The 24,305-nt window shown below is 48.0% G+C and overlaps 1 protein-coding gene across 1 annotated transcript; it reads right to left on the bottom strand.

Moving 5' to 3' along the window:
- Window positions 1-6,499: 6,499 nt before the first annotated feature.
- Window positions 6,500-17,470, bottom strand: RAB11B (RAB11B, member RAS oncogene family). The gene is made up of 5 exons (XM_037056584.1): window positions 17,236-17,470; window positions 9,581-9,776; window positions 8,551-8,744; window positions 8,151-8,231; window positions 6,500-7,559 (listed from the first exon to the last, which is right to left on the bottom strand). Exons 1-5 carry the CDS (start codon window positions 17,453-17,455, stop codon window positions 7,414-7,416), a joined length of 837 nt encoding a protein of 278 aa, XP_036912479.1. The 5' UTR covers window positions 17,456-17,470; the 3' UTR covers window positions 6,500-7,413.
- Between the last annotated feature and the right edge of the window lie 6,835 nt (window positions 17,471-24,305).

The following is a 24,305-nucleotide window of genomic DNA, read 5'->3' on the forward strand; positions in this document are numbered from 1 at the left end:
ATTTATGCAATAGATTCATTTACTAGATGTAATATAAACATCAATAAGAGATCCTATTATGAGTGGACACTGTTCTAGACGCTGAGGATACAATATTGAGTAAGAGAAATTGCTGCCCTTAATGGACCTCAATCTATGGAGTGAGAAAGACATAAAACGACCAATTCTGTTATTATTTTTTTGAGAAGTCGGCATGGGTTTTATTTATTTATTTTTATTTTTATTTTAGATTTTTATTTATTTATCTTTAGAGGGGAAGGGAAGGAGAGAAATATCAATGTATGGTTGCCTCTCATGAGTCCCCTGCTGGGAACTGGCCTGCAACCCAGGCATGTGCCCTGACTGGTTATTTCATTATCTTTAATGAACAGATAAGTCACAGCATCTTTATATATTTGGTTTTACAACAGTACACGTATTTTATATGATTATAAAACAAAACTTAAAGATATCCCTGAAAACAAAAGTAAAACTAATGAATTTGTGTATCCAGTTAGTGACAAAACAGTTAAACCCCTAGTGATTTTAAATTACAATAATTTGACTGTGCATACCACTACTATATTGGTAGAAGTGGTTGTTAAAACTGTTGTTCTAAGCATGTGTAGTATGAGATAAACCAAAGTAGTTGGCCGTCAAAAAAATTGTGTTGGTGTCAAGAACTGGGACTTCCAGAGGGAGCAAAGAGGGTATATATATGTAAGATTGATCATGTTAAACAAAACCCCTGTGGTCTTGAATTTGCGTTGGGAGTATCATTAAGTATTTTATTTTTATAAAAGGTAAACATTTCTTATTTTTGTCTACTAAAATGATCAGAAACAAAGACCAATCTCATTGCATTGAGTACTCCCTAGGCTTGTGGTCTTAAAATACCATTTCTAATCCAAAGAACTAGGGATCCTGGTCAAGTAGCTCAGTTAGTTAGAGCATCATTCTGATACACCAAGGTTGTGGGTTCTTTCCCAGTCAGGGCACACACACGAGTCAACCAACAGATGAATGGGTAAGTGGAAAAGAAGTCGATGTTTCTCTCTTTCCTTTCCTCTCTCTCTACAATAGATCAGAGAAACCTGACACATCATGATACACCAGAAAGCGCAAGAGTTATCAAAGAATCAATGACATTACCTACTAATGTAGTTTGGGTAGGGGCCAACCAGAAGTTTCCACTGGCCAAAAATTGGACAATTTGGTCTCTCATAAGGATAATGATTGCATATCAAAACACATCAAATGTTTAAATCTATGTACTGGGTTTTTAATTTTTTATCTTCGAATGTCAAATTTACATAAAAGTTACAGGAATAATGCAGAGCTCCTGAAAACCTTCTGCCTGATTGTTAACATTTCAGAATCCTTTGAGTATCAGGTACGCACATGGTATCTCATCAATCCTCTATACTTCAGTGTATTTTTCTTAAGTATAAGCATACTCTTCCAAATAATCTCAGAACCTTAAAAATCGGGAAATCAATATTGATCTACTATTACCATGTAATCTACAAATGTTATTCATAGTTTCAATAAAGTCCTTCAAAGCTCCAGAATCCATCCCAGGATCACATTATATCCAATTCAGTCTCCTTAAACCTAGAACAGTTCCTCAGTCTTGCTTTGTCTTTCATGACCTTGATACTTGGGAAGATTACAGGCTAGTAATGTTGTAGAAAGTCTCTCAACTGGTGTTTATCTAATACTTCCTCATACTTTATACATTTGGGACAGGAACCACAGTAGTGATGGTGTTCTCAATGCATACATGTATCAGGGCACAGAGAATGTTGATTTCTCCCATCACTGATTATGCTAATCTGATTTAAATTGCCTACCAGGCTTCTCCAGCATGACTTAGTATGTTGTATTTGTTAGAAACTGGTTTACAGGAAAATACTTAGAAACTATCTTGTTCTTCAACAAATCTTTACACACCAGATTTAATATCCACTGATGAGCCGATTTTTGTTGTTAGCTTTAACAAGAGTTTTTCATTTTTACTTGCATGAATTCTGGAGGAAGGCCCCAAATGGGTACGCTCAGTTGGTTAGAGCAGCCTCCTGATATGCCAAGGTTGTGGGTTCAATTCCTGGTCAGGGCGCATGCAAGAATCAACCACTGAGCCCTGGCTGGCACAGCTCAGTGGATTGAGCACGGGCCTGCAAACCACACGATTGCGGTTCTATTCTCAGTCAGGGCACATGCCTGGGTTGCAGGCCAGTTCCCGGCAGGGGACACACAAGAGGCAACCATACATTGATACTTCTCTCCTCTCCTTCCCTTCCCCTCTAAAGACAAATAAATAAAATCTTTAAAAAAAAAAAAGAATCAACCATTGAATGCAAAGTGGAACATCTCTCTCTCTCCCTGCCTCTCTAAAATCAATAAAAATTAAACATTTTAAATTTTAGAAAAAATAATTCTGGAAGAGGATGGCTGCTGGCACTAGTTTGGTCAAATGATGGTAGGGTCAATGACTGAGAATCTCTTGGCCTTTTTCTCATGGTAGCAATATAGCTGCTGTAGCTCCAGACATCACATCCTCAATCAAGGCAGAAAGAAGAGCCCTGGCTGGTGTAGTTCAGTGGATTGAGTGAGGAGTGCAAACCAAAGAGTCGCTGGTTTGATTCCCAATCAGGTCACACGCCTGAATTGCAGGCTAGGTCCCCAGTGGGGGCCATGTGAGAGGCAACCACACATTGATATTTCTCTTTCTCCCTCCCTTCCTCTCTCTAAAAATAAATAAATAAGATCTTAAAAGAAAAAAGAACCGAGTAGCACTGGGATGTTACCGATCCCTGTCTCTTTTATCATATAATGGTTGCTAAACAATTTGTCTAATTTCAACTTTTAGCACTTCCATACTTACTGGCTCAAAAGATGTTTTAAGATGGCATTTTCTTGAAAATTTTCCTACTCAGCTCTAGAATCAACCATTTCTCCAAGGAGTCCTGGTTCCTTTTGGTATGAATGATATTTAGAAACCAAGATCTGAGTGCTGGGTGTGTGCTCATTGCTACCACAGTATCATTAATTCTTGGTTGTCTCATTGTAATTCATATGTATGTATGTACACATATACATTTACTTCTATTTTTATCATTAAAACCATGAATGCACACCAATATTTCTATTCTAATCCAACATCAAGAATTATCCCAGCCCCTTTAAATGTTTCTAACTTCCTTCTCCAACAGTGAGAAACCTGGCTCCCATGATCCTCAGTGAATTTATGATCCTCCCATGATCCTCATGTTTCCACCCTCCAACCTACGCCGTGTGTAACCAAACTCCTAGATAGACTGGGCAAGAGTCAGCCCCAGATGTAATGCCCCTACCCAATTCCACTCCTATTGGGCACAATGGTTGAAAGCTTGGCCCCAAGGAAGGGGCTAAATCTGTACATTTTAAATGAAAATTAATAATAGTTACCTTTGAAGGCTTTGGAAGCTAACCCATAACCCTGAAAATTATGAATTTGAAAATGGACAAGCAAAGAAAATAATTAAGCATTTATACTGATGTATATAATCTATAACTCAGAGTAAGCACAGAAGATGAGGGGAAATTTTTTTTAATTGATGTATTTCAGAAATAAAAAAGGGATAGAATTTGAGTATCACCCCTTTGAAGCCCCTTGCGGATTATGAATCTAGGTAATGCTTTATAGCAGCTGCTAATACCACAAATGAGAAACATGGTGACATCTGCCTCCTGTGTATGTGTGCAACATCACTTATGAGGTGCTCAAGCCTAAATCTGAGCAACCACTAGATCTACTAATTTACAAGGAATGATGGGGACAAAAAGATATGTCAAATGACACTATAGGTTTATAGAGAAAGTGGTTGTCAAGGGCCAGGGGAAAGGAAATGGGAGTTACTGCTTAATGGGTACCAGGGTTTCTTTTTGGAGTGGTGAAAAGGGTCAAAATTAGATAATGAAGATTGCACAATATTCTGAATATACTACCACTGAATGTACATTTTAAAATGGTTAAAACAGTGAATTTTATGTTACTGGAATTTTATATCAAAATTTTAAAAAGCAAAAAGAGCCCTGGCTGGCATGGCTCAGTGAATTGAGTGGCCTCTTGCAAACTGAAAGGTCACTGGTTCAACTCCCGGTCAGGGCACATGCCTGGGCTGTGGGTCAGGTTCCCAGATGGAAGCGTGTGAGAGGCAACTAATCAATGTACCTATAACACATCAATGTTTCTTTTACTGTCTTTCACCCTCCCTCCCTCTCTCTCTAAAAATAAATAAAATCCTTAAAAAAAAGAAAGAAAGACACCATAGGGAAGCCATTACCAAAATTCAGACTAAAAAACAATTCAAATGACCCACTTCTTAAATAAAAGGCAAAAAAAAAAAAAAAGAGAGAGAGAGAGAGAAAGAGATCAAGGTAGGAGGATCAACAGATTAAAAGACTGAAGAGCCACCTCAACCACTTGAGCCAGTGGACATGTTTGGATACTGATTCAAATAAATCACTACAAAATTTAAACCAGTGAGGGAGATGTAAACACTAGCTGGATATGTGACAATATCAAGGAATTACCGCTCATTTCTTTAGGGGTAATAAAGTATTGAGGTTATGTTACCAAAAAAAGTCTTTGTATTTTAGAGATGCACAGTGAAGTATTCCTATCAGGAATACAAATTGCAAATTCTTTCTCCCATGGCACATGTTGTCTTTTTACATATCTCCCCCCCTTTAACTATTTTTTTAAAGATTTTATTTACTTACTTTTAGAGAGAGGGAAAGAGAGGGAGAACAAGAGGGAGAGAAACATGTGTGTGTGAGAGAAACATCAATTGGGTGCCTCTCACACACCCCCAGCCGGGGCCCTGGCACGCAACCCAGGCCTGTGCCAAAAGGGAATCCAACTAGCAACCTTTAAGTTCACAGGCTGGTGCTCAACCCACTGAGTCACACCAGCCAGAGCCACTCACTTTAATTTTTTTAATTCAATTTATTAAGGTGGCCCTGGCTGGTGTGGTTCAGTGGATTGTGCACCAGCCTGTGACCTGAAAGGTAGTAGGTTCCATTCCCCATCAGGGCACAGGCCTGGGTTGTGGGCCAGGTCCCCAGATGGGAGAGTGCAAGAGGCAAATGATTATCTCTCGCACATCAATGTTTCTCTCTCTTGTTCTCCCTCCTTTGCCCTCTTTCCAAAAGTATACAAATAAAATCTTTTAAAAAGTGGTTAAGACAGTAAGTTTTACCAAAATAACAAAACAAAAAGCGCTGAACGGTGCCTGGCACAAAGCCAACCTGCTATGCTTATTAAACCACTGATATTTTTTAAAAAACACTGAATTAGAGTAACTGTAATAGCATCGCTGGGCTATTGCACTTGAGGGGAGAGTCACATCAGTCTTGTCCCCTGGTATGTGCCTGGGACCTGGCCAATTTGAGGTTCCTGAGATTTGATCTTTGACTGCTTGAAACCCTTCTGGGTGCCTCAGTGTTTCTCCTAGCTCTCCTGAAGCTCCCATTCACCCTCTGCTTTCTTCATAGCCTACCCTACGAAATCCAGGGGACCCGGGGCCCATGTAAAGGGCCCCTGGATTGTGCACCCCACCAGATCCCCAGCCCAGGGTGCTCCTCAGCCAGGAGCATGAACCCTTGCTTACCCCAACTCCTGTCAGAACAGTCCCTATGACTCAGAGTTCTTTTGAAGGGATGTGTGGGTCTACCCATTCCTCCAGGCAGGGAAGCCAGAGCCTGGAATTCTCTGTTGGCTCTTCTAGGGGTCAAGGGCACAAGTGGTTTTAGCCAGAGCCTGGAGCTTCTAGAACAGCTGCCTGGCACTCAGGTGAAGAAATATACAATGGGTCATATGGTCAGTGTATGGAGAGGGCTAGCCACACCTCCATCTCCTCCACTTTGGGAACTGGCCCCCAGGCCAGTCCTACCTGCCTTGACAAGGGGAGAATCAGAAAGGTGGAAGAACCCTAGGTCATCCACCTCACCTCTGCCACCAGCATCTCCTCAAAGGTCAGTCAAGGATGGAGAGAGCTAGGTAGGGACTGGAAACACCAACATCTGGGCTAATCCCTCTCACCAGTCTTTGCTGGGACCCCAGGTAGTGGCCAGGTGGGGAGTAGATGGAAGCAACTAGCAGTCCAACCCCCAGGGCAGGGAGGTAAAAGCAATGGGCATAGCCCATCCCCTCCAGAGGGCCACCCTCAAGTCTTAAGAGCTGGTAGGCCTAGGACCAGGAAGTTTAATGTCAAACCCCCAGCCTTCCCTGCCTCCCTGCCATAGGTATGGTATAGCCTGGAGAGGATTCAACCCACCCTTACCCACCCTGGGACCCCCATGGTAAGCTCAGGAGGCCTCTGCATGGTTCTGGGTGGAGGCTCAGGCCTGATCTTCTAGCTCCCTGTCAGGCTGAGCCAGGCAGTGTAGTCCGTGGCAGGATGTGTGCAGCAAGGGCCCTGGCTCAGGGGTGACCACCTGGTGGAGAGAAAGAACACAAAGGCGCAGCAGCAGGTTTCTGTCCAGGAAGTCAGGTTACACATTTTAGTAATGGGCCAGAGAAATGAGGCATCAGGGCAACAGTGCAGGGGCCACAGGTATAATAAGAGATCTGAGAGCTGGGGTTTGGCGTCAATCTTACAAAGTGTATAAAGAATCTGTGTTTCTCTATAATAACAAAAAACCAGAGGCTACAAGAGCGGTCGTATATACAAAACACTGAGATATTGCTTCACTTGCAAACAGGTTCCCAACCAGACAGGGAGACAAGACAGAGAGAAGGGCATGGGAAGGGGTCAGGAGTGCGCTGCGTGCAGAAAGGAAGGGGGGGGTCTTCTCCCAGCATAAATCTACAGGCAGAAGCTGAGCTGAATTCACGCACGCACGGGAGAAGCCAAGGTCAAAGGTGTGAGCCAGTGCTGGCTGTGCGTGGGGAGTGGGGTGTCAGGAGTCTGTTTCTGCCTGCCCAAGTCTCTACCCCTGGTCACTTGCTCTTCAGGCTTCAGCCCAGTGTGGGGTTCTAGGTGGGGAGCAGGGCCAGCTAAGACACTACCCAGAGAGAGAAGGTGGTAATGACTCCTTGGAGTCTGCTGTAGGAAGCTGAAGAAGCCTGCTCAGTGTGCCCATCTTCTTGCCTCTGGCTGAACCTGTCCATCCTACCACCCTGTCCACCCAACCCAGAGGCCCACTGGGACCCAAGAAAAACAGATGCAGCAGCTAGGCTTCAAGTTTTCCTGGGGGTGGAAGAGAGGGACAGGAGGTGCTGCTTGACTCCTGTTCTTCCTAAGCCCCAGCTGACCGTGCAGAGCTCAGTGGGAGGGTGGGAGTTAGTCACAGAGGGACAGAGAGGGTCAGGTCAGGGAAAACATCATGGTGGGGGCGGGTGAAGGGCGAGGATGTGCACGCACGCTTGGACGAGGCACGGGGCGGTCACAGGTTCTGGCAGCACTGCAGCTTGTTTGGTTTCTGTCCATCAGTAGTGGGCGGCACGCTGATGTCCACCACATTGTTGCCAGGGGACTCATCATGGGCTGCGCGGTCTGCAATCTGCTTCTGTGACACGATGCGGTAGATCTCTGCAATGGGGGGACGCGAAGTTAGTGCCCTGCATGCCCCTGCCTGCAGTGACTATCCCCTGCAGTACTAATCCGGATACTCCTCCAGGGAGTATCCCCAAAGCTGTTCCCCTCCCAAAGGCCCCCACTGTGGTCTACTCACACCCCATGACATAAGGGTTTCCCCAGTGCACTCAGCAAGAACAGAACCCACACCTGGTCACAGAGATACCCTCCCAAGCTCAGGGTTCTTCTTAAAGAACAGAGGCCCCCTCTTCCTCAGAATAAACTTCCGGAAGACCAGGAACTCTGGGCTCAAGGCCACCTGCCTGCCACCCGGTTACTCCCTGGTGGAGCCATGGCAGGGCCCACCCCAAAAAGCCGGGTCCAGGGGGTCTCTGCGCCCTAAGTGCCAACGAGGCAGGACCTGGCTGGATGTCATGGAGCATGCCATGTCTGTCCTCCTTTCCTGACTGAGTGGCAGGCTTAAGGAATAAAGGTTCAGGGGCTACATTATAGAACATGTGACCAGTGTGGATGGTGCCCTTCCCATGCCACCCTTGGTGGGCCTGCTGGGGTTCCTGTGGCCCCCCGCCCCAGGCCCTGGACCACCTGTGAGAATGTTCTTGAAAGCTTCCTCTACGTTGGTGGAGTCCAAGGCTGAGGTCTCAATGAATGACAAGTTGTTCTTCTCTAGAACAGATAAAATATTGCCCAGGTGAGTTGGCGGCACCTATGTATCTTCTTGGAGCCCCTATATGCTATCTGCTCACTTGGCCCAGGAAATTAAAGGCTGGGGTCAAGGGGGTAGGACTGCAATGTCCACTCCTTGGGGAGGGAAAGATGGCACTGCAACCATGCCCACAGCCAGGGAAAATGGGAAGGACCTGGAGGGGCTGCCTGCTTTCCAGGGACTTTCCTGGGGTTTTAGTCACAGCCCCACTGTCATGAGCTAGCTCCTGCCGGAGACTCTGACTCTAAGTGAAACCCGTTGCAACCAGTAGGCACTTACCTGCAAAGGCACGGGCCTCATCAGTGGGCACGGCCCGCAGATGGCGCAGGTCACTCTTGTTGCCCACCAACATGATGACGATGTTGCTGTCAGCATGGTCCCGCAGCTCCTTCAGCCAACGTTCCACATTCTCATATGTCAGGTGCTTAGCAATGTCATATACCAGCAGTGCACCCACTGCACCGCGGTAGTACCTGTGGGGACAAAGGACAGGGCCCACCAATGAGTTGCCCGCCAGCACCCGCTGGGGCCCCCCGAGGTTTTCTGGGCAGCAGCTCCCAGGCCCATGCAGAGCTCAGCTTAGGAGTGGCCACCATGGCCTCAAAGGAGTGCTCTATGGCCCCAATTCAGTGGGGGCCTGAGGGAGGTGTAGGGCCTGAGCTCAAAAGATACCCACCAAAAGAGGAGAAGGAAACAGTACCTGTGCAGAGAAAAGGCTGCTGCTGGGTGAAAGCTCCAACACCTATTATGGCCTGCCCATCAAGGAAACTGATGGACACACAGCCATCTTGAGGGGTTAGGAGATGGGGAGGTGAGTGGGCTTCGGTGGAGGGCATTCAGAGGATAGCAAGTGGCTAAGGAAATAGCCTGGGGGAGGGGGGGTCAGAGGGGTCTGCGAGAAAGGAGCTCAAATAGGTCCTGATGGCTGTGTAGCCATGGGGAGCTGAGGAAAGAGGAAAACTGGGCACACAGCCAGGCAGTGCAGGCCAAGCAGGCAGGACTCGGGGTGGGCAGAGTGGAATGGACCTCTCCAGGCCCTGATAACAGCCTTCCCTGTGCAGCCAGCACCCAGAAAAATAGCAGTGGCCCACAGGGCCAAGGGCCATGCCTACTTGAGGTCAAGTGTAGTCAAGAGTAGACAATGATCTTCCTGAGGTTCGCACAGCTCCTGGAGGTCTTATCCCTCCACCCTGGGCCAACCTCAGGGCTCTGTTTTCCTCTTCTCCTCCTGCTCAACTCCTACCCACCCTTTGGGGTCCACTGGCCCTTTATCCACGGTCTCCCACATCTCCCCATCACTACCACTCACGCGGAGGTGATGGCACGGTAGCGCTCCTGGCCAGCAGTGTCCCAGATCTGGGCCTTGATGGTCTTGCCGTCCACCTGGATGCTGCGGGTGGCAAACTCCACACCAATGGTGCTCTTGCTCTCTAGGTTGAATTCGTTGCGGGTGAAGCGGGACAGTAGGTTGCTCTTCCCCACACCCGAGTCCCCAATAAGCACCACTGTAGAGGCAGGAAGGGGTATAGTTGAAGCAACATGGGTCGGAGCAGGGCAGCCCCCCAAACCAAGACCCACACGCCACCCATTTCCACCGTAACACCCAACAACAGGGTGGAATCAGAGCTGTCCTCGCCTGATGTACCACATTTCTTGGTACAGAAGCTCCAGGATTCCAGAAACACAACCTCTGTCGATAGCACAACACCCTGCCTGTGTCTGGTTCTTCAGAACAGGGCTGCCCCAGCTAAGGCACAGGGACTCAGGTATCCTAGCAGGCAGGAGGCTTGGGATCCATCAGCTCCAAGCTTCCACTATAGCCCTGTGGCCCAAGTAAGCTCTGTGGCTGGGCGACCTTGGGCAAGTCACTTAACCTCTTTGGACTTCCTTTTCTATAAGTATGAAAAGAAAAAAAGGAACAAGAAAACTTCAGGAACGGAAACACAAAAGCTTGCAGGATCAGAACTCAGGTAGCACCCAGCCCACTAAGACAGGTGGGGAAGCAATTGTTACTTGTTCTACCAGGTTCCTACCAACAAGGACCTGGCTCTGGAGTTTTCAGTAACAGGAAATGGGAAGCCTCATGCCCTATGCCCACCCTGCTACTTCCTCATGGAAGGCAGTTGCAAGCAAACCGGTATTCTGCTCAACACAGACAACTTGCCCTTTAAAACAGGAATGTGCCCTCTGGATTGTAGCTGAGAGGGAACAGAGCCTGCTAGCCCTCCCATCACCCTACCCCCAGAGTTTGACCACTCTGCTGGGACATACAGGACAAGAATCCTCCTAAGCAGGGCAGAACAGCCCTGGTGGGTATATCCCATTAGGAGCGTGGCCACTTGAGATGGTCTAGGAAGGTCCTGGGCTCAGGAGGGCTGTCCTCAGTCCCAGGGCACACCGGAGGGGAACTGTGTCTGTGGGTGTACGTGTGCACACGTGCATGATTTTAGGTGCAGCACAGAAGGAACAATACATGGCAGTCTGATCAGACGACCCACCTGGAAACCACATGGATCTATGCCCTCCAAGCGTGAGCATCTGAGGGTGGATCTGCCCAGTGCAGAACTGGGTGCTACAGGCTTGGTCATCCTCAGCCCCAATAAAAAATGTCATGTGTACACGTCAGGCTTCCCCCCACTTCTTACCACCATCATGGCCCCAACCCTAGCTAGTCCGGGCAACTTCCATCTCTCCCTGGGTTGCTATACCAGCCCATTCCTGGTGTCCCTGAGTTTTCTCTCACCCACAACTAACAGAATGTTCTCCTCACTGCAGCCACCAGGGGGTATCTGTGAGCTCCTGAATCAGGGCCTGACCCTCCTCTGCCCACCCCTCTCCTGGGATCCTGCCTCCCAGTGGTAAAAGCCCAAGTTCTTCTCAGGACCCATAAAGCCCTGCATGACCTACCTTTGTCCCTTCTCTGCCCATATCCCCTCTCTCTCCTGCTTGCTTACTCCACTCCTGTCACATGGGCCTTCTCACCGGGACTCACAGATATGCAAGTGCACAGTCTTATGCCTGGAATGTTCTTCCTTAAGTACTGGCCTGGTTCCCACCCTCCTCTACTCCATGTGGTGCCTCAGATGGCACTTGATCAAGGAGAAGGCCCCCCCAGAAGTCCTCTTAAAACCTCACTCCCCCCAACACTCCCACTCCCATCCCCTGCTTTTCCTTCATAGCTCTCACCACCTTTCAACACTTGCCTAGTTTTACTTATTTTTTTTTTGCCAGTCTTCCTCAAGGGCAGGATCTCGGACAGTACCATTTCCCTGCTATTGCCCCAGGACGTAGCACACAGAGCCTCACACAAAGAACAGAGTGAACAAAAAACCAATAAAGTGGTTGTACAGCCTCCAAGCCACCACCCTCAGGTAATAGGGAAGAAGGGGGCCAATGACCCAGCCCCCAGGACCTAACATCCTCTCTGGGCTGGCTGCTTCAGAGCCAAAAATAACAAGAAAAGAAAATATAGCCCTGCTCAGTTGCTTAGACCATAGTCCCGATAAATCAAGGTTGCAGGTTCAATTCCTAGTCAGGGTGTATATAAGACTCAACCAATCAATAAAATAAAAGTCAATAAAAATAATTTTAAATTTTATTTTAGAGAGAGAGAAATATCAATTTGTTGTTCCACTTAATTTTATGTATTCACTGGTTGACTCTTTTTTGTAATGTAATGTAATGTAGTTTTTTTACATTATTTAAAATTTATTTTTCCATTACCATTTATCCCCTCTATAACCTTTTCCATCTCCATCCATCCCACTGACCCCTCAGTGGTTAATTCTTGTTTGTGCCCTGACTGGAGATTGAACCCTCAATTTGGCTGATTGGGACAACACTCCAACCTACCTAGCCAGAGCAAAAGAAGAAAATCTAATGAACCTGTGCTGAGAAAGCCCCACAGAAGCCTCATGTAACCCATTTTTCTGATGAGGAAATTGAGGTGTGGACAGGTGAATGATAGCCCAAGGCACACAGTAAGCAGAAGGACAAAAGGATGCAGGACAAGAGTCTGGGCAGGCCCACTCCCACTTCCCAACCACACTCATCTGGGCCACCTGCTGAAAAGTGATTGGCAGGATTTGAACCCAGGTTTTCTGGGTCTGGGGCTGAGCTCAAGGATCTGAGTTTAGCCTCTTCCTCTTGCACCACCTGGGGCATCCCAATTCCCTGGAGTCACCAGCAAACTCCTGCTCATCCTTCAAAATCCTTCAAATCCTTCGAAACACTCTATCAGGTCTCTTCCCTCCTCCCCAAACCTACATGGTCTGGCCCATAAGACCTGTGATGACAGAATCAGTGTCTTTTCCTGACACGGTGGATACCCAACACAAGACTGCCAGGATGACTTCAGAAAAAGGTAAAAAGCAGGTGAAGATAGACATGGGCCTGCAGTCCAGGGCCAAGGGCTCCCAACAATACTCGTGGGGTCCCAAATGGGCTCTGAGACCATGCAGGGCTAGGCTGGGATGACTGTGGGGCCTACTATCCAAAACCCCAACCCCTCACCTTCTTCCCACAGCAGCCGCAGGAACCTGCCAAGACCGGGGAGGTTTGTTCACATTTCTCCATCAGGAACAGAAGAAAAATGAAAAAGAGTCCCTTCTGAGTCCTGCGTTGAGCCCTCTGACCCCCTCACTCCCTAGCCAGCTTTGTTCTAGTGTGAGGGTCCCCTTAGCCCAGTTGATTCGGTCCTAGTCCAGCCCTAAAGGCTTTATTATCTACTTCTTGGAGCCACCCCAGAGACAAATGTCATTATCATTCCCCTTGTGCAGTAGGGGACACTCAACACACAGTGACCAGGTCCTCCAGTCCAAGGTCACCCAGCGAGAACAGTGGAGGCAAGAACAGGACAAGGGCCACCAGCCCCTGCCCAGATAAATGGTGGAAAAGCCAGGATGTCCAGGTGCTCCCTGGCACAGGTGCCCAGTGCAGAGATGACCAGCAGGACAGTGACCAAGCTGGCTCTGGGTGTATTGTGGGAATGAGAATGGCACTGTCAAAGGCATAAGTGAGCTATTGTTTTGGGGAAATAAAGGGCTCTTGAGGACGTGACCCCAAGCATTTCCAGAGAAGCTGATGGCAATGCTGGTCAGGAAATGGCCTCCCTAGATATACCACTTGGCTGGCAGGAAAGGTAAGCCCATTTAGCAAAGACGAAGAGCTGGCATCTCTTAAAGGCATGGGTCCCCTGGCCTGCCCCACAACAGTGTAGCACCCCCAGGGCCCACATTCAGATGTTTGGGCAGACTGAGTGGCTATTCAGATGGGGGGACACACTCCCCTACCTCATCCAGAGCAGCGCCCACCCCCCCGCCCCCAATCAGGAAGCAGACTCTGATCATCTCAGGCTCCAGGGACTGGCAGTTGAAGGTAATCTTGTTAGAGCTATGCCCTGGGAAATTTGAGCACGGAGGTGTCTGAAGCTGGTGTGTAGGCAGGGCCACCATTTGCAATGGTGTGCTCAGTTCTTGGACCAGTGGGCCTGATGGGGTCCTGTCCAGGTTGCAGAGTGAAGAGGCTGCCTCGGAGCACTTGGCAGAGAGAGGCAAACAGCAGGGCTTGCTGCCACTCTCTCCTCACTCTCTTTCCCAAAAGGTCTCACAGATGGGGCAGGGGTGGACACAACCCAAAAGAGAGGTCCCCGGGCCACTATGGAAGCTTCCCACATGGACCACATCTTTATGGGCCAGGTGAGTAGCCAGGGGCTCTGGGAAAGCCTCGGTGAACCATGGAGACCCCACTGCTCCCATTGTAGACCCTACAGCCCAGTATCAGAGGAGAAGTCAGGGAGCCTCCGGGGACGGATCGGTATGCTGGTCAAATGGCCCACAGCTAATAGGATGTTAGCAGGATAAATGTGAGAATCCATAATTGGGTACGAATAAACAACCTCACTCCTGGGGAAGGGGGAATGTGCAGCGAAGAAAATAAACACCATGTGAGTAAAACATCCAGGATGATCTGTTGGCCTTGGCTGTAGAGGTCAGGGGAGTGAACATGTGATGTGGCTGCCAAAACCAAGACTGGTGGGAGGGCTGGACAAGAGGCAGTCTGTGTCCCAGAGTGACAGGTGTGGCCCCTCTATGTATAGGACAGGGCCAAGAGAAGGTGACCAAAGGCTGGGGGAGGTTGGGCACAGGGTCGGGTGTGAAAAGATGGCCCCCCCCTTTTTCTAATCAATGGTGTCCTGCACCAGGTGGTAGGGTCAGGGAAAAAGCTAACCCTGGGCAACCCTTGTAGGGCAGTCATGTCTTAGACTCCTCTCTCATGCCCATGCCTGACTCTGCAGGCCACGGGTCTCAGGAGGGGCTGAGGAAGGTGGTGGTGAAGCGTTTTTATGTTTCTATCTATGGCTTTATTTCTGGTAAGTTACATGACTGTTGCAGCTTGCCTGTCAGCCTCCTTCCCCCATTCCCTATTTGCCAGAGCCAAACAGAGTTTCTTTTTCCTATTTAAAGGAATGAAAACCTGAGTGAATTTAAAAACAAACATTAAAGGATAACAGGAAAGGTCCTCTGACAAGGTGTTAAGTGTAAAGGGGAGGTCTTAGATAACCACAGTTTGGGGAACACTGACCTTGCGGGTTAAATTTTCACTTCCAGCCCAACCTGAGAAGGTCATCAGGGCACCTGCTGGATTCAGAAAAGGAGGCCAGTGGAGGAAGGCAGCAGGGCAGGGGGGAGGGGGCAACCCCTTCCCCCATGCAAGCTCCTGCAGTAGCCAGATCAGTGTGTTTCCAGGAAGTAGACTAGAGTGCATAGCCACTCCATTGCCCCTGACCCAGTAACTATACTTCTGGGAACATACACTTCAAACAAATAACCCAAAGGGCAAAAGATGAGTCGTGCAAACACTTGAAGCGGGGTTACTTATAATAGCACATATTTGAAAATAACAAGCAAATGATCACAGAAACCTGGAGGGGGTGACTGGGGGAGTGCCCCTTGTCCTGGCAATGCCACATCCAGCTGGGTGCCCAGCCCTAATCCAGAAGCAGCTGCCTAAAGATACACTGAGTAGAGACAGGCACCAGCTGCAGCAGAACTGGAGTACAGACCACCTGTCTCTAGTCCCCAAAGCCCTGACAGAGCTTCCCCTGCCTCTAAGGTGAGACTAACCACAAGGCTTAGTCAGCACCAGGGCCGTGGCCCGATGCCTGCTTACCAAACAGTCTCACTTGCCAGTGACATATCAGCCTGCAGGCAGCTCCCAGAGCCCATGGTGCTGTGAGGACAGACTCTGGGCCTCTGCATGGGCACTCCGTCTGCCCAGTGGCCTTTCACCACATGGAAAACCCAGGTAGGGAATGCTCCACCCACTCTCTATATCCCCAAAGTCCCCAGGTTCCCAGCCCCAAGATGCTGGATGGTCATCCAAGGCCACTTCCAGGCACAGGCTACACTCCCAAAGATGGCCAGACTCCCCCAACAGGGGAAGATTCCAAAAGCTGGCGTGGGAGGCAGACTCTCATGCAGCAGGCAGCAGAGCAAACACGCCCCACTTTAGCCAAAGAGTTAACTCCTAAGGGCAGACACTATCATCCAGGGATCCCAGCATGGACAGCAGAGAACCTGGCCAAAGTCCAGCTTGGCACAGAAGGTGCTGTGAAGCCTGTGACCCCAAAATCAGCTAAGCTGAGAGAGGAAGGACTACAGTAATATGTAGAGAGTCTCCCCAGCTTGGGGCTAGGTGAAGGAGCTCATTAGCTGGCCCCAGGCCAGCTATGGCTGCCTCACCTGTACAGGCCATAATTGAGGCTTGTAAAGCCCTCTGTCTCTCTGGCTGGGAAAATCCTCCAGTAGGTTGGCCCAGACCTGAGCCATCAGCATGCCTGTGTTAAAGGAGGTGGTCTGACATCTCAGTCCCACATCCTGGCTGCTAGCTCCCCGAGATATACATAGTCCCTAAGCAGTAAAGTCCACAGCTGACCTGGGTTCAAAATCCTGCTCTAACACTTACTCACTATGTCCTTGTCTCCCTGGGCCCCAGTTTCCAGGGCCATAAAAAGAGAGGCTGGATAATATGGACCTCACAGGGCTCTGGTGAGGATTTCAATGGATTCACGTTTATAAAGAGCTTGGAAAAGTTCAAGGACTTGGGTAGTGTTCTTAAGAGATCTATACGTGTATGCTCACTTTGGCAGCACATATACTAAAACCGGAACGATGTGGAGATTAGCATGGCCCCATGCAATTCGTAAAGCATTCCATATTTTATGGTACCAGATAAAATTATAGATGGTACCGAAGCTTGTGTATCATCCATTATCATGTGTAATCAATAAACGATTTACCAGTAATAGCTTCTTGGGGGAAAAAAAGAGTTCTAAGAGTTAAGAAAAATAACTGTTGCTGTTAACCACCAGGCCTGGGTCCAACACACTTAATCCTCGACACACACACAACAGGAGCCCCCCCCCCCCCCGCCACGGAACCGGTGTCCCCGAGCACACACTTCAACCCACATTATTCACCCCTCCTTTCCCGGGCCCCGCCCCCAAACGTGTAACTCCGACCAAGGCTGGCCACCCTCACCCTGTGAGGAGCACCGCCCCACCTGCCCAGCCTTCTTATTCAGCACGCCCACCGCGCTCTAGCCCCGCCCCCAAAGGGCCGTCCACTTCCCCAAAGGAGCTTTCCACCCGCTCCGCAAATGCTTGGGCGGTCCCGCCCCCTTCGCAGGCCCCGCCCCCAACGGCCTCAACTACCGCTCCGGGCCCCACCCCCTCTGGGAGAATCGTAGGAACCTCAGGCCCCTCTGGCCCGTCAGGTCCGCATGGTCGCACACCCAGGTCAAAGCTGATCGACACCAGCCTGCCCAGACCTTCTCGACTGGTTGCCCACTAGGCCCTCTAGCCCCCGACTCTGGCCTCGGCCCAGGGGCCTGGACGCAACTTCGGCCCGCCTGTCCGCCGCATCGCCGCCATCCCCTCGCCTATTTGTGCCCCACCGGCCGTACCTTTGAATAGGTAGTCGTACTCGTCGTCCCGGGTCCCCATTGTCCTGGCGCTTCCGGCGGGATCCGCGACTCCGCAGCCCCACCACAAACACCCGACGGGGGCGGGGCCGGCGCCGCGCAGAGCGGCGGCCTGATAACCAATCAGCGCCGGCTGGCGTAGCAACCGACACCCAGAGCAGCCAGTCAGAGTCAGAAGCAGAGCCCCCGGGGTGGGCGCCATCTGAGATCCACCTTCCTCGCCCTCGGACTCCTAGAGAAAGGCGGAAGGAATGCGGTTCTGTCTGAAGTGACGGTCACGTCAGCCTATCATAGACTAGCGCAGGAAGGCGGGACGGGAGACTGGAAGAATTAAACGGATTGACGAAGCGAATAGCCAATGAGAGGGTTCATTTAGACCGTGCTTGACTAACAGAGGATCTCTCCGGGAAGGAAAATGGAGCTACGTCCAGGTGATGTTACGCTATAACGTCCCGATGACGTCATAGGTCAATGCTTGCCCTCTGAGCCTACCTGTTCTGTCCCCATTAACCGTTTCCTCGGGCCTTTGCGTGAGGTCTTTTACACTTAGAGTTGTATTCTCTCTCGGTTGCAGTTTTCATCTTTCCATTGACTGCTCATTACGTTAATCCTCTGCCTCAGTTTCCTTCCTCTGTAGAGCAGGGAAGAAACTCACCTCAATGGAAACGTTTGGGGATACCTAGATCACTTCCCTAAACACGTACTAAATCAACCATCTACTTTCTGTCATTAAGCCTTTAACAAATACTTATAAATCCTTTCTGGGCAACAGACTACAACATAATCTCTCCTTTCTGTCCTTTACCCTATTACACACACACACACACACACACACACGCACGTACACATCCCACTCCCCGGTTTATTATATCTAACTTCAAAGTATGTATTTCTTACTTGATCCACTAACCTGTTTAGTTTCTGTCCCAAGTCAACAGAATTATCAGCATGAAGGCAGAGACTGTCTATGGTAATCATTGTTGTGTTCCCAGTGCTAGGTAAATATTGATATTTGATGGATAATGTAAACACAAAACTCATGTGCTAGTTATACCTATAATTATTTTTATATAACTATAATAATTATTATTGCTTCCTGGACCTCATCCCTGCCGCTTTCCTCCTCTTCCTGTCTTCCTTACCCCCGTCCTCCCCCCATCCCCAGGCCCCATCATCAAAGGCAGAGGTCATGTAGTTTCTCTCCTTCTCATCCTTTACTCCCCTGCCCTAGCCTCCCTTCCTTTCAATTTTTTTTATGTCCTCCTTCCTCCTAAATTCTGACACTTCTCCACTGCCACTGTAACAGGGTGCAGCCAGGAGGGGCCCTCCAAAAAGGGATTTGGGATGGGGTCCAGAGCTCAGGGTGTCCAGGAAATATTAAGATGTCCTCACCGCTCCCCCCAGATGTCAGTTGGGGGAAAGGACAAATGGAGCAGGGCCATTGAGAGCTGTTTTGCATAGCAACAGATTCGCAGCTAACCTCTGGAATGGTCATTTATCATATCTATAACTTTTAACTAGTTTCATAGATATGTTAAATAGCTGTGGCCATGCTTTGAGCCAGGGAGAAAGGAGTGACTTCTACCCAGGATGTAATGGGGGGCTGGTCCCCTGAGTTACAGCACCTGCGTGAGATCTTGGAATTGATTGGCTCCATGCCATGGAGCCACACCTGCCCAGACTCACTATGGCAGCCCAGTAAAGCCGGGAGGAAACCAGGAGTCCTGGCAGGTGTAACTGATTGTGGGAGGAGTCAGAAATGGGGTTGCAAAGGAGGTCTGGCATGGATATTTAAATGCAGACGTGGCAGCCATTGGAGAGAGAGCCACGTGGCTTTGGTGGAGTGCAGACACTCTCTTGCCCAAGTAAGGGAGAGCCACATGGTTTTTGGCAGAGTGAGGACCTCCACAGCCATGTGAGAAGTACCAGAGTGGGGACGCCCGCAGCCATGTAAAGAGAGAGCTATGCGGTTTTGGCAGAATGAGGACCTCCTCTTAGCCATGTGAGGAGAGAGAACCACCCGCTTTTGCCAGAATAGGGACTCCCACAGCCATGTGAGAGAGAAGAACCATGTGGTTTTGGCCAGATTGCAGACCCCTGCAGCTCTGGTAGAAGAGGCCCATGTGGCCTTGGGGTGCTCCCTTGAGCTGTGTGGCCTGGGAAGCAGGAGAGACTTTGCCTGGAAAAAAATGGGTACAAAGAACTCTTGCCAGTAGACCATGAGAATGCGCCACATGGCTTTGGAGTAATTGGTGCCACATGGCTTTGGAGAGATCCTGCCTGGACAGCAACACAGGTGATGGTGCCAGAGGCCTGAAACACGGACATGTGCTTCTTTTCCTGAGATATGGTACCCTGAATTAGGGCAGGTGGGGAGGAAGCGCTGTGGGCATCTGTGATTATCCTAAAGGACTTTAATATATTAATGGGGACATTGGGTCACTACTTTAAGTCTGTATAGCTTTTTAATAAACCTTTCCTTTTCACAAATCTCTGGCATTGAGAGATGTCTTTCCTCTGGCGGTGGACAGACGAGCCCAGTAGGTATTAGTATACCGTCTTTGGGAGGGGTGGCTGTTTTCTGTAACAGTTTTTGGCATCCCTGGGTGGGCCAAATATTGCCCCCCTTGGACCTCTGTTCTGTAACACCGCCACCCTGATTCTTGCCCCATCATCACTCCCTGGACCTTCCTGATCTCCCTGGTCTGCCCACACATGCACGTACTGTTCTTCCCAAAGCAGTCAGAGGAAGCCTTTTAAAACCTGAGTCAGATATTCTCGCTCCCCTGTTTAAAAATCTTTTAGTCTTTCCATTAATAAGCATTTACTAAGCATCTACTAAGTGCCAGGCAGCACTCTGGGTGCTGGGGGTGCACCATTGAATAAGACAAAGTCCCAGTCTTCATGAAGCCGACAGTTTAGTGGGGGCTGACAAAGAAGAAGCAAGTAAACAACACACACAAGATAGTTTTAGAAAGGGAGGCATGCAATGAGGGGAATAGCCTGGGTTATGTAATGGTGGAGCTTCTTAGGTAGGGAGGCAGACAGGCATTATGTGGAAGGTGGTATTTGCACTGAGTCCTCAGGTCGTAGGGGAGATGGTGGGAACAATATTTCAGGCATAAGCAAGAGCAAGTGAGGGAGAGCTTGATGAGTTTGAACAGCCAGGAGGCCATGGTGGCTGAAGAGAGGGTTCCAGGAGCCAGAAATGAGATTAGGTGGAAAGACAAGGCTGGAAGCCAGACCAGCACAGACCCTCCTACCTTTGTCAGCTAGCTCCTGGGCAGCTGGCTTGGAACTCTGAACATCCAGGCCAAACCGCCTTCCTACCCTATCCCAGTTCGCCACTCAGTTCCTGCTCCATGCTGCACCCCTCCCACCCCTTCCCACCCAGGCCACTAGGCTTTTGCTCTCATAGTACCCTCTTGCTGGAATGCCATTCCCCACCATCTTGTAGGATTTTTATCCTTTAAAAACTGATTCAAAAGCCATGTTCATCTCATGAAGCCTTTTCTCATGTGCAGGTCTTGCTCACCTCCCTGCCCACCCCCCAGCATGACTCAGAGTAATAATAGTATTAGTAAGGATGGGTAATACTTGTATTGGGTCCTCACTGTGAGCCAGACACTCACTTTTCTGAGTGCTTTTCACCCAATGTTACATGAAATCCTGAAATCCTCATAGCATTAGGAGAATAGGGAGGGGTGGGAAAGGTGAGAGGGTACACTACCAGAACCATCCCCATTTTCCAGAAGCAGGAACTGAGGCCACAGAGCTTTAGGGCCTATCCCCAGTCACCCAGGAAATGGATGTGGTTTAATTTAAGCACTCCAGCTTTGGAATTGCGCAGGTCTGGATTGACATCCTGGCTCTTGTTTGGCTCTCAACCATGTTGGATATTTTTTGTGTTTTTCCTGGGGGTGAAGGGGCAGAAAATACTGTGTTGGAAGAGGTCATAATTACAGAAGTGATGGGGTTGGGGAGGTGAGCCCTCTTGGAAGAGCTTGGGAATTAAGAAAACAGAGCTGGGCCAACCCTCCCTCCACCTCCACAGGTGGGACTTTCTACCAGTTCCAACTACAGTAGTCTCAAAGAAGATTCTCCAAGCCTGCCTGGTAAAACACACCCCCAAACAAGGAACCTGGAGAAGGTCTGGCCTATGTTGCTGAGGACTTCATGGCCCATACTCAGCCATGGCCCCAGGGAAGCTACTGGGTCCCCAGCATGTCCCAGGAAGAGGCAGCTGGGACTCAGGGCACAGGCAGAAGGTGTTTTTCTCAAACAAGTGTCCTGGACACAAGAGATCACATTATTTCATATGATCTCTGTGATAATTTTAGGTGTTGCATTAAATAACATTGAACCACATATTGAGAAAGTCCTACGTTTTTTCAATTCTTTTTTAAAAATATTTAATTTTAGAGAGAAGGGAAGGGAGGGAGAAAGAAATATCAGTGTGTGGTTGCCTCTCACGTGCCCCCTACTGGGGACCTGGCCAGCAACCCAGGTATGTGCCCTGACTGGGAATTGAACCAGTGATTCTTTGGTTTGTAGGCTAGCACTCAGACCACTGAGCCATACCAGCCAGGGCCCTTCTTTCAATTCTTAAGATCTTTTTTTTACCTATCCAGGAGAGAAGTTTACTCTCTCCCTGGCTCATATCTCTTGAACAATTTTAATCATCACCTCTCTGTCTTTATTTTTTAATACTCACCCAAGGATATGCTTATTGATTTTAGAGAGAGGGGAAGGTGGAAAGAGAGAGAGAGAGAGAAATATGGACGTGAGAGAGAAACATCAATTGGTTGCCTCTTTTATGTACCCCAACCAGGGACTGAACTTGCAACCTAGGTATGTGCTCTGACAGGAGATCAAACTTGCAACATTTTGGTTATGGGACACTGCTTCAAATCAACTCAGCCATCTGGCCAGGGCTCATCTCTCTTATTTTAATAGAGCTGGGATGCAGACTGAGTTTTCAGAAGGCAACAGGGTTTGGCTAGAATTTTCTTCTTCACATTTTATTGTGAAGTGTTTAAACATTTATAAAAGTGGAAAGAATTGTACAGAGAATATCTCTGTACTCATATCCCCCACCACCTTGATTCCACTATTAATACAACATTTTGTGTTATCACATATCCATCTCTCTAGTCATTCATCTATCATCTTATTTTTTGATGTATCTCAAAGAAAGTTGAAGATTTGGGGGAATCTGATGTATAGAGTGGCGATTATAGTTAATAATAGCATACCACATATTTGAAAGTTGCTAAGAAAGTGGATCTTAAATGTTCTCACCACAAAAAAACGGCAGTTATGTGATGTGATGGGGAGTTAGCTAATGCTATGGTGCTCATCATTTTGACAATACAAAAATATATCAGACCAACACATTGTACAACTTAAAGTTGCCCAATGTTATATGCCAATTATATCTCAGTTCAGCTGGAAAATTAAAAGTAAAACAGACAATGAAGGTATGTTTTCTTCACCTCTAAACACTTCAGCATGAATATCATTAACTATAGTTCAATATTTGTTTATAGCTTTTTTAGTAGTTTCTTTTGGGGTAAAATTGACATACAATGAAATGCACAAGTCTTAAGTGTACATTCGCTAAGACAAAGGTATACACTGGAGTAACCCAGCTCTATCAAGATACAGGACATTACCCTGACTCAGCAAAGTTTCCCTCATGCCCCCTCCCAGTCTGTCCTTATTCCACCCTTATAAGGTCAACCACTATTCATGTGTTGTGTGTGTGTTTTCCATCATGCATCGGTTGTCTAGCTAGAATTGTTTTATTTTCATTGACTTTGTTTTACTACTCTATTTATGGCAGGTGATACTGGTTTTCCACTTGTGTTAGAAATATGTGTTTATATTTTTAAAAACTGAGTCCCAATATACATGAGAATCTGGCTTAATTATTAATAGCACAATCCCCTTCACTCTCAAAAAGTGTCTCTGTTTGGACCATCAATGTAGATCACCCTACCTGTAGTGGGAGGGGCTTGGTGGCCCTGGGACTCTTCGTTCACTCCTGTAGCCCAAGCACTTAGTACAGGGCTTAGCACATAACCAGTGTTTGACAAATATTAGTTGAATTTATATTTTTAAAAGTCAATTTAAAGGGAAATGAAGATGTGGCATAAAATGTGAATTTACCCCAAATACCATCAATGTGCACATTATATGATGGACCTTGGCCTCTGTGACTATTGAGCCCTTGACATATGATGGGATAGACAGGGAGAGATAGCACCGTAGCATTAGCTAACTCCCCATCACATCACATAACTGCCGTTTTTTTGTGGTGAGAACATTTAAGATCCACTTTCTTATGAGGATCTTAAGATCCACATCTGAGTTGGGATAGACATATGAGTCTATCCCAACTCAGATGTGCCATAAGCATAAAATGCACAACGGATTCCAATGCTTCAGTAAAAACAACAACAACAACAAAAACCCCCGAAATATCTCCTTAGTGACTTTTATGTTCTCCTGACCTGTGTAGTGTGTAGTTCAGTTGATTGGGCATTGTCCAGTGCACCAAAAGGTTGTGGGTTTGGTCCCCCACTGGGGTGTGTGTGGGAGGCAACCAATGGATGTTTCTTCTTCTCCCTCCCTTCCCTTCACTCTGAAAAAATAATAACTTTTCTGTTGATCACATGTTGAAATGGTAATACTTTTGATATATTGGATTCAATAAAATATTTTTTAAAATTTTACTTTACCTGTTTCTTCTTGTTTTTTCCTTTAAAAATATTTTTTTCTGTTTTTTCTCTTTTTACTTTTTAAAAAAGTTTATTTATTTATTTATTCATTCATTCATTCATTTATTTTTAGAGAGGGGCAGGGAGGGAGAAAGAGAGAGAGAGAAACATCAATGTGTGGTTGCCTCTCACACACCCCCTACTGGGGTCCTGGCCTGCAACCCAGGCATGTGCCCTAGATTAGGAATCTAACCAGTGACCTTTGGGTTCACAGGTGGGCACTCAATCCACTGAAGCACAACAGCCAAGACTCTTTTTACCTTTTAAAAA

Source organism: Sturnira hondurensis, unplaced genomic scaffold (assembly GCF_014824575.4).
Source record: "Sturnira hondurensis isolate 20B ecotype Veracruz unplaced genomic scaffold, ASM1482457v3 Scaffold0009087, whole genome shotgun sequence".
NCBI classification, from domain to species: Eukaryota; Metazoa; Chordata; class Mammalia; order Chiroptera; family Phyllostomidae; genus Sturnira; species Sturnira hondurensis.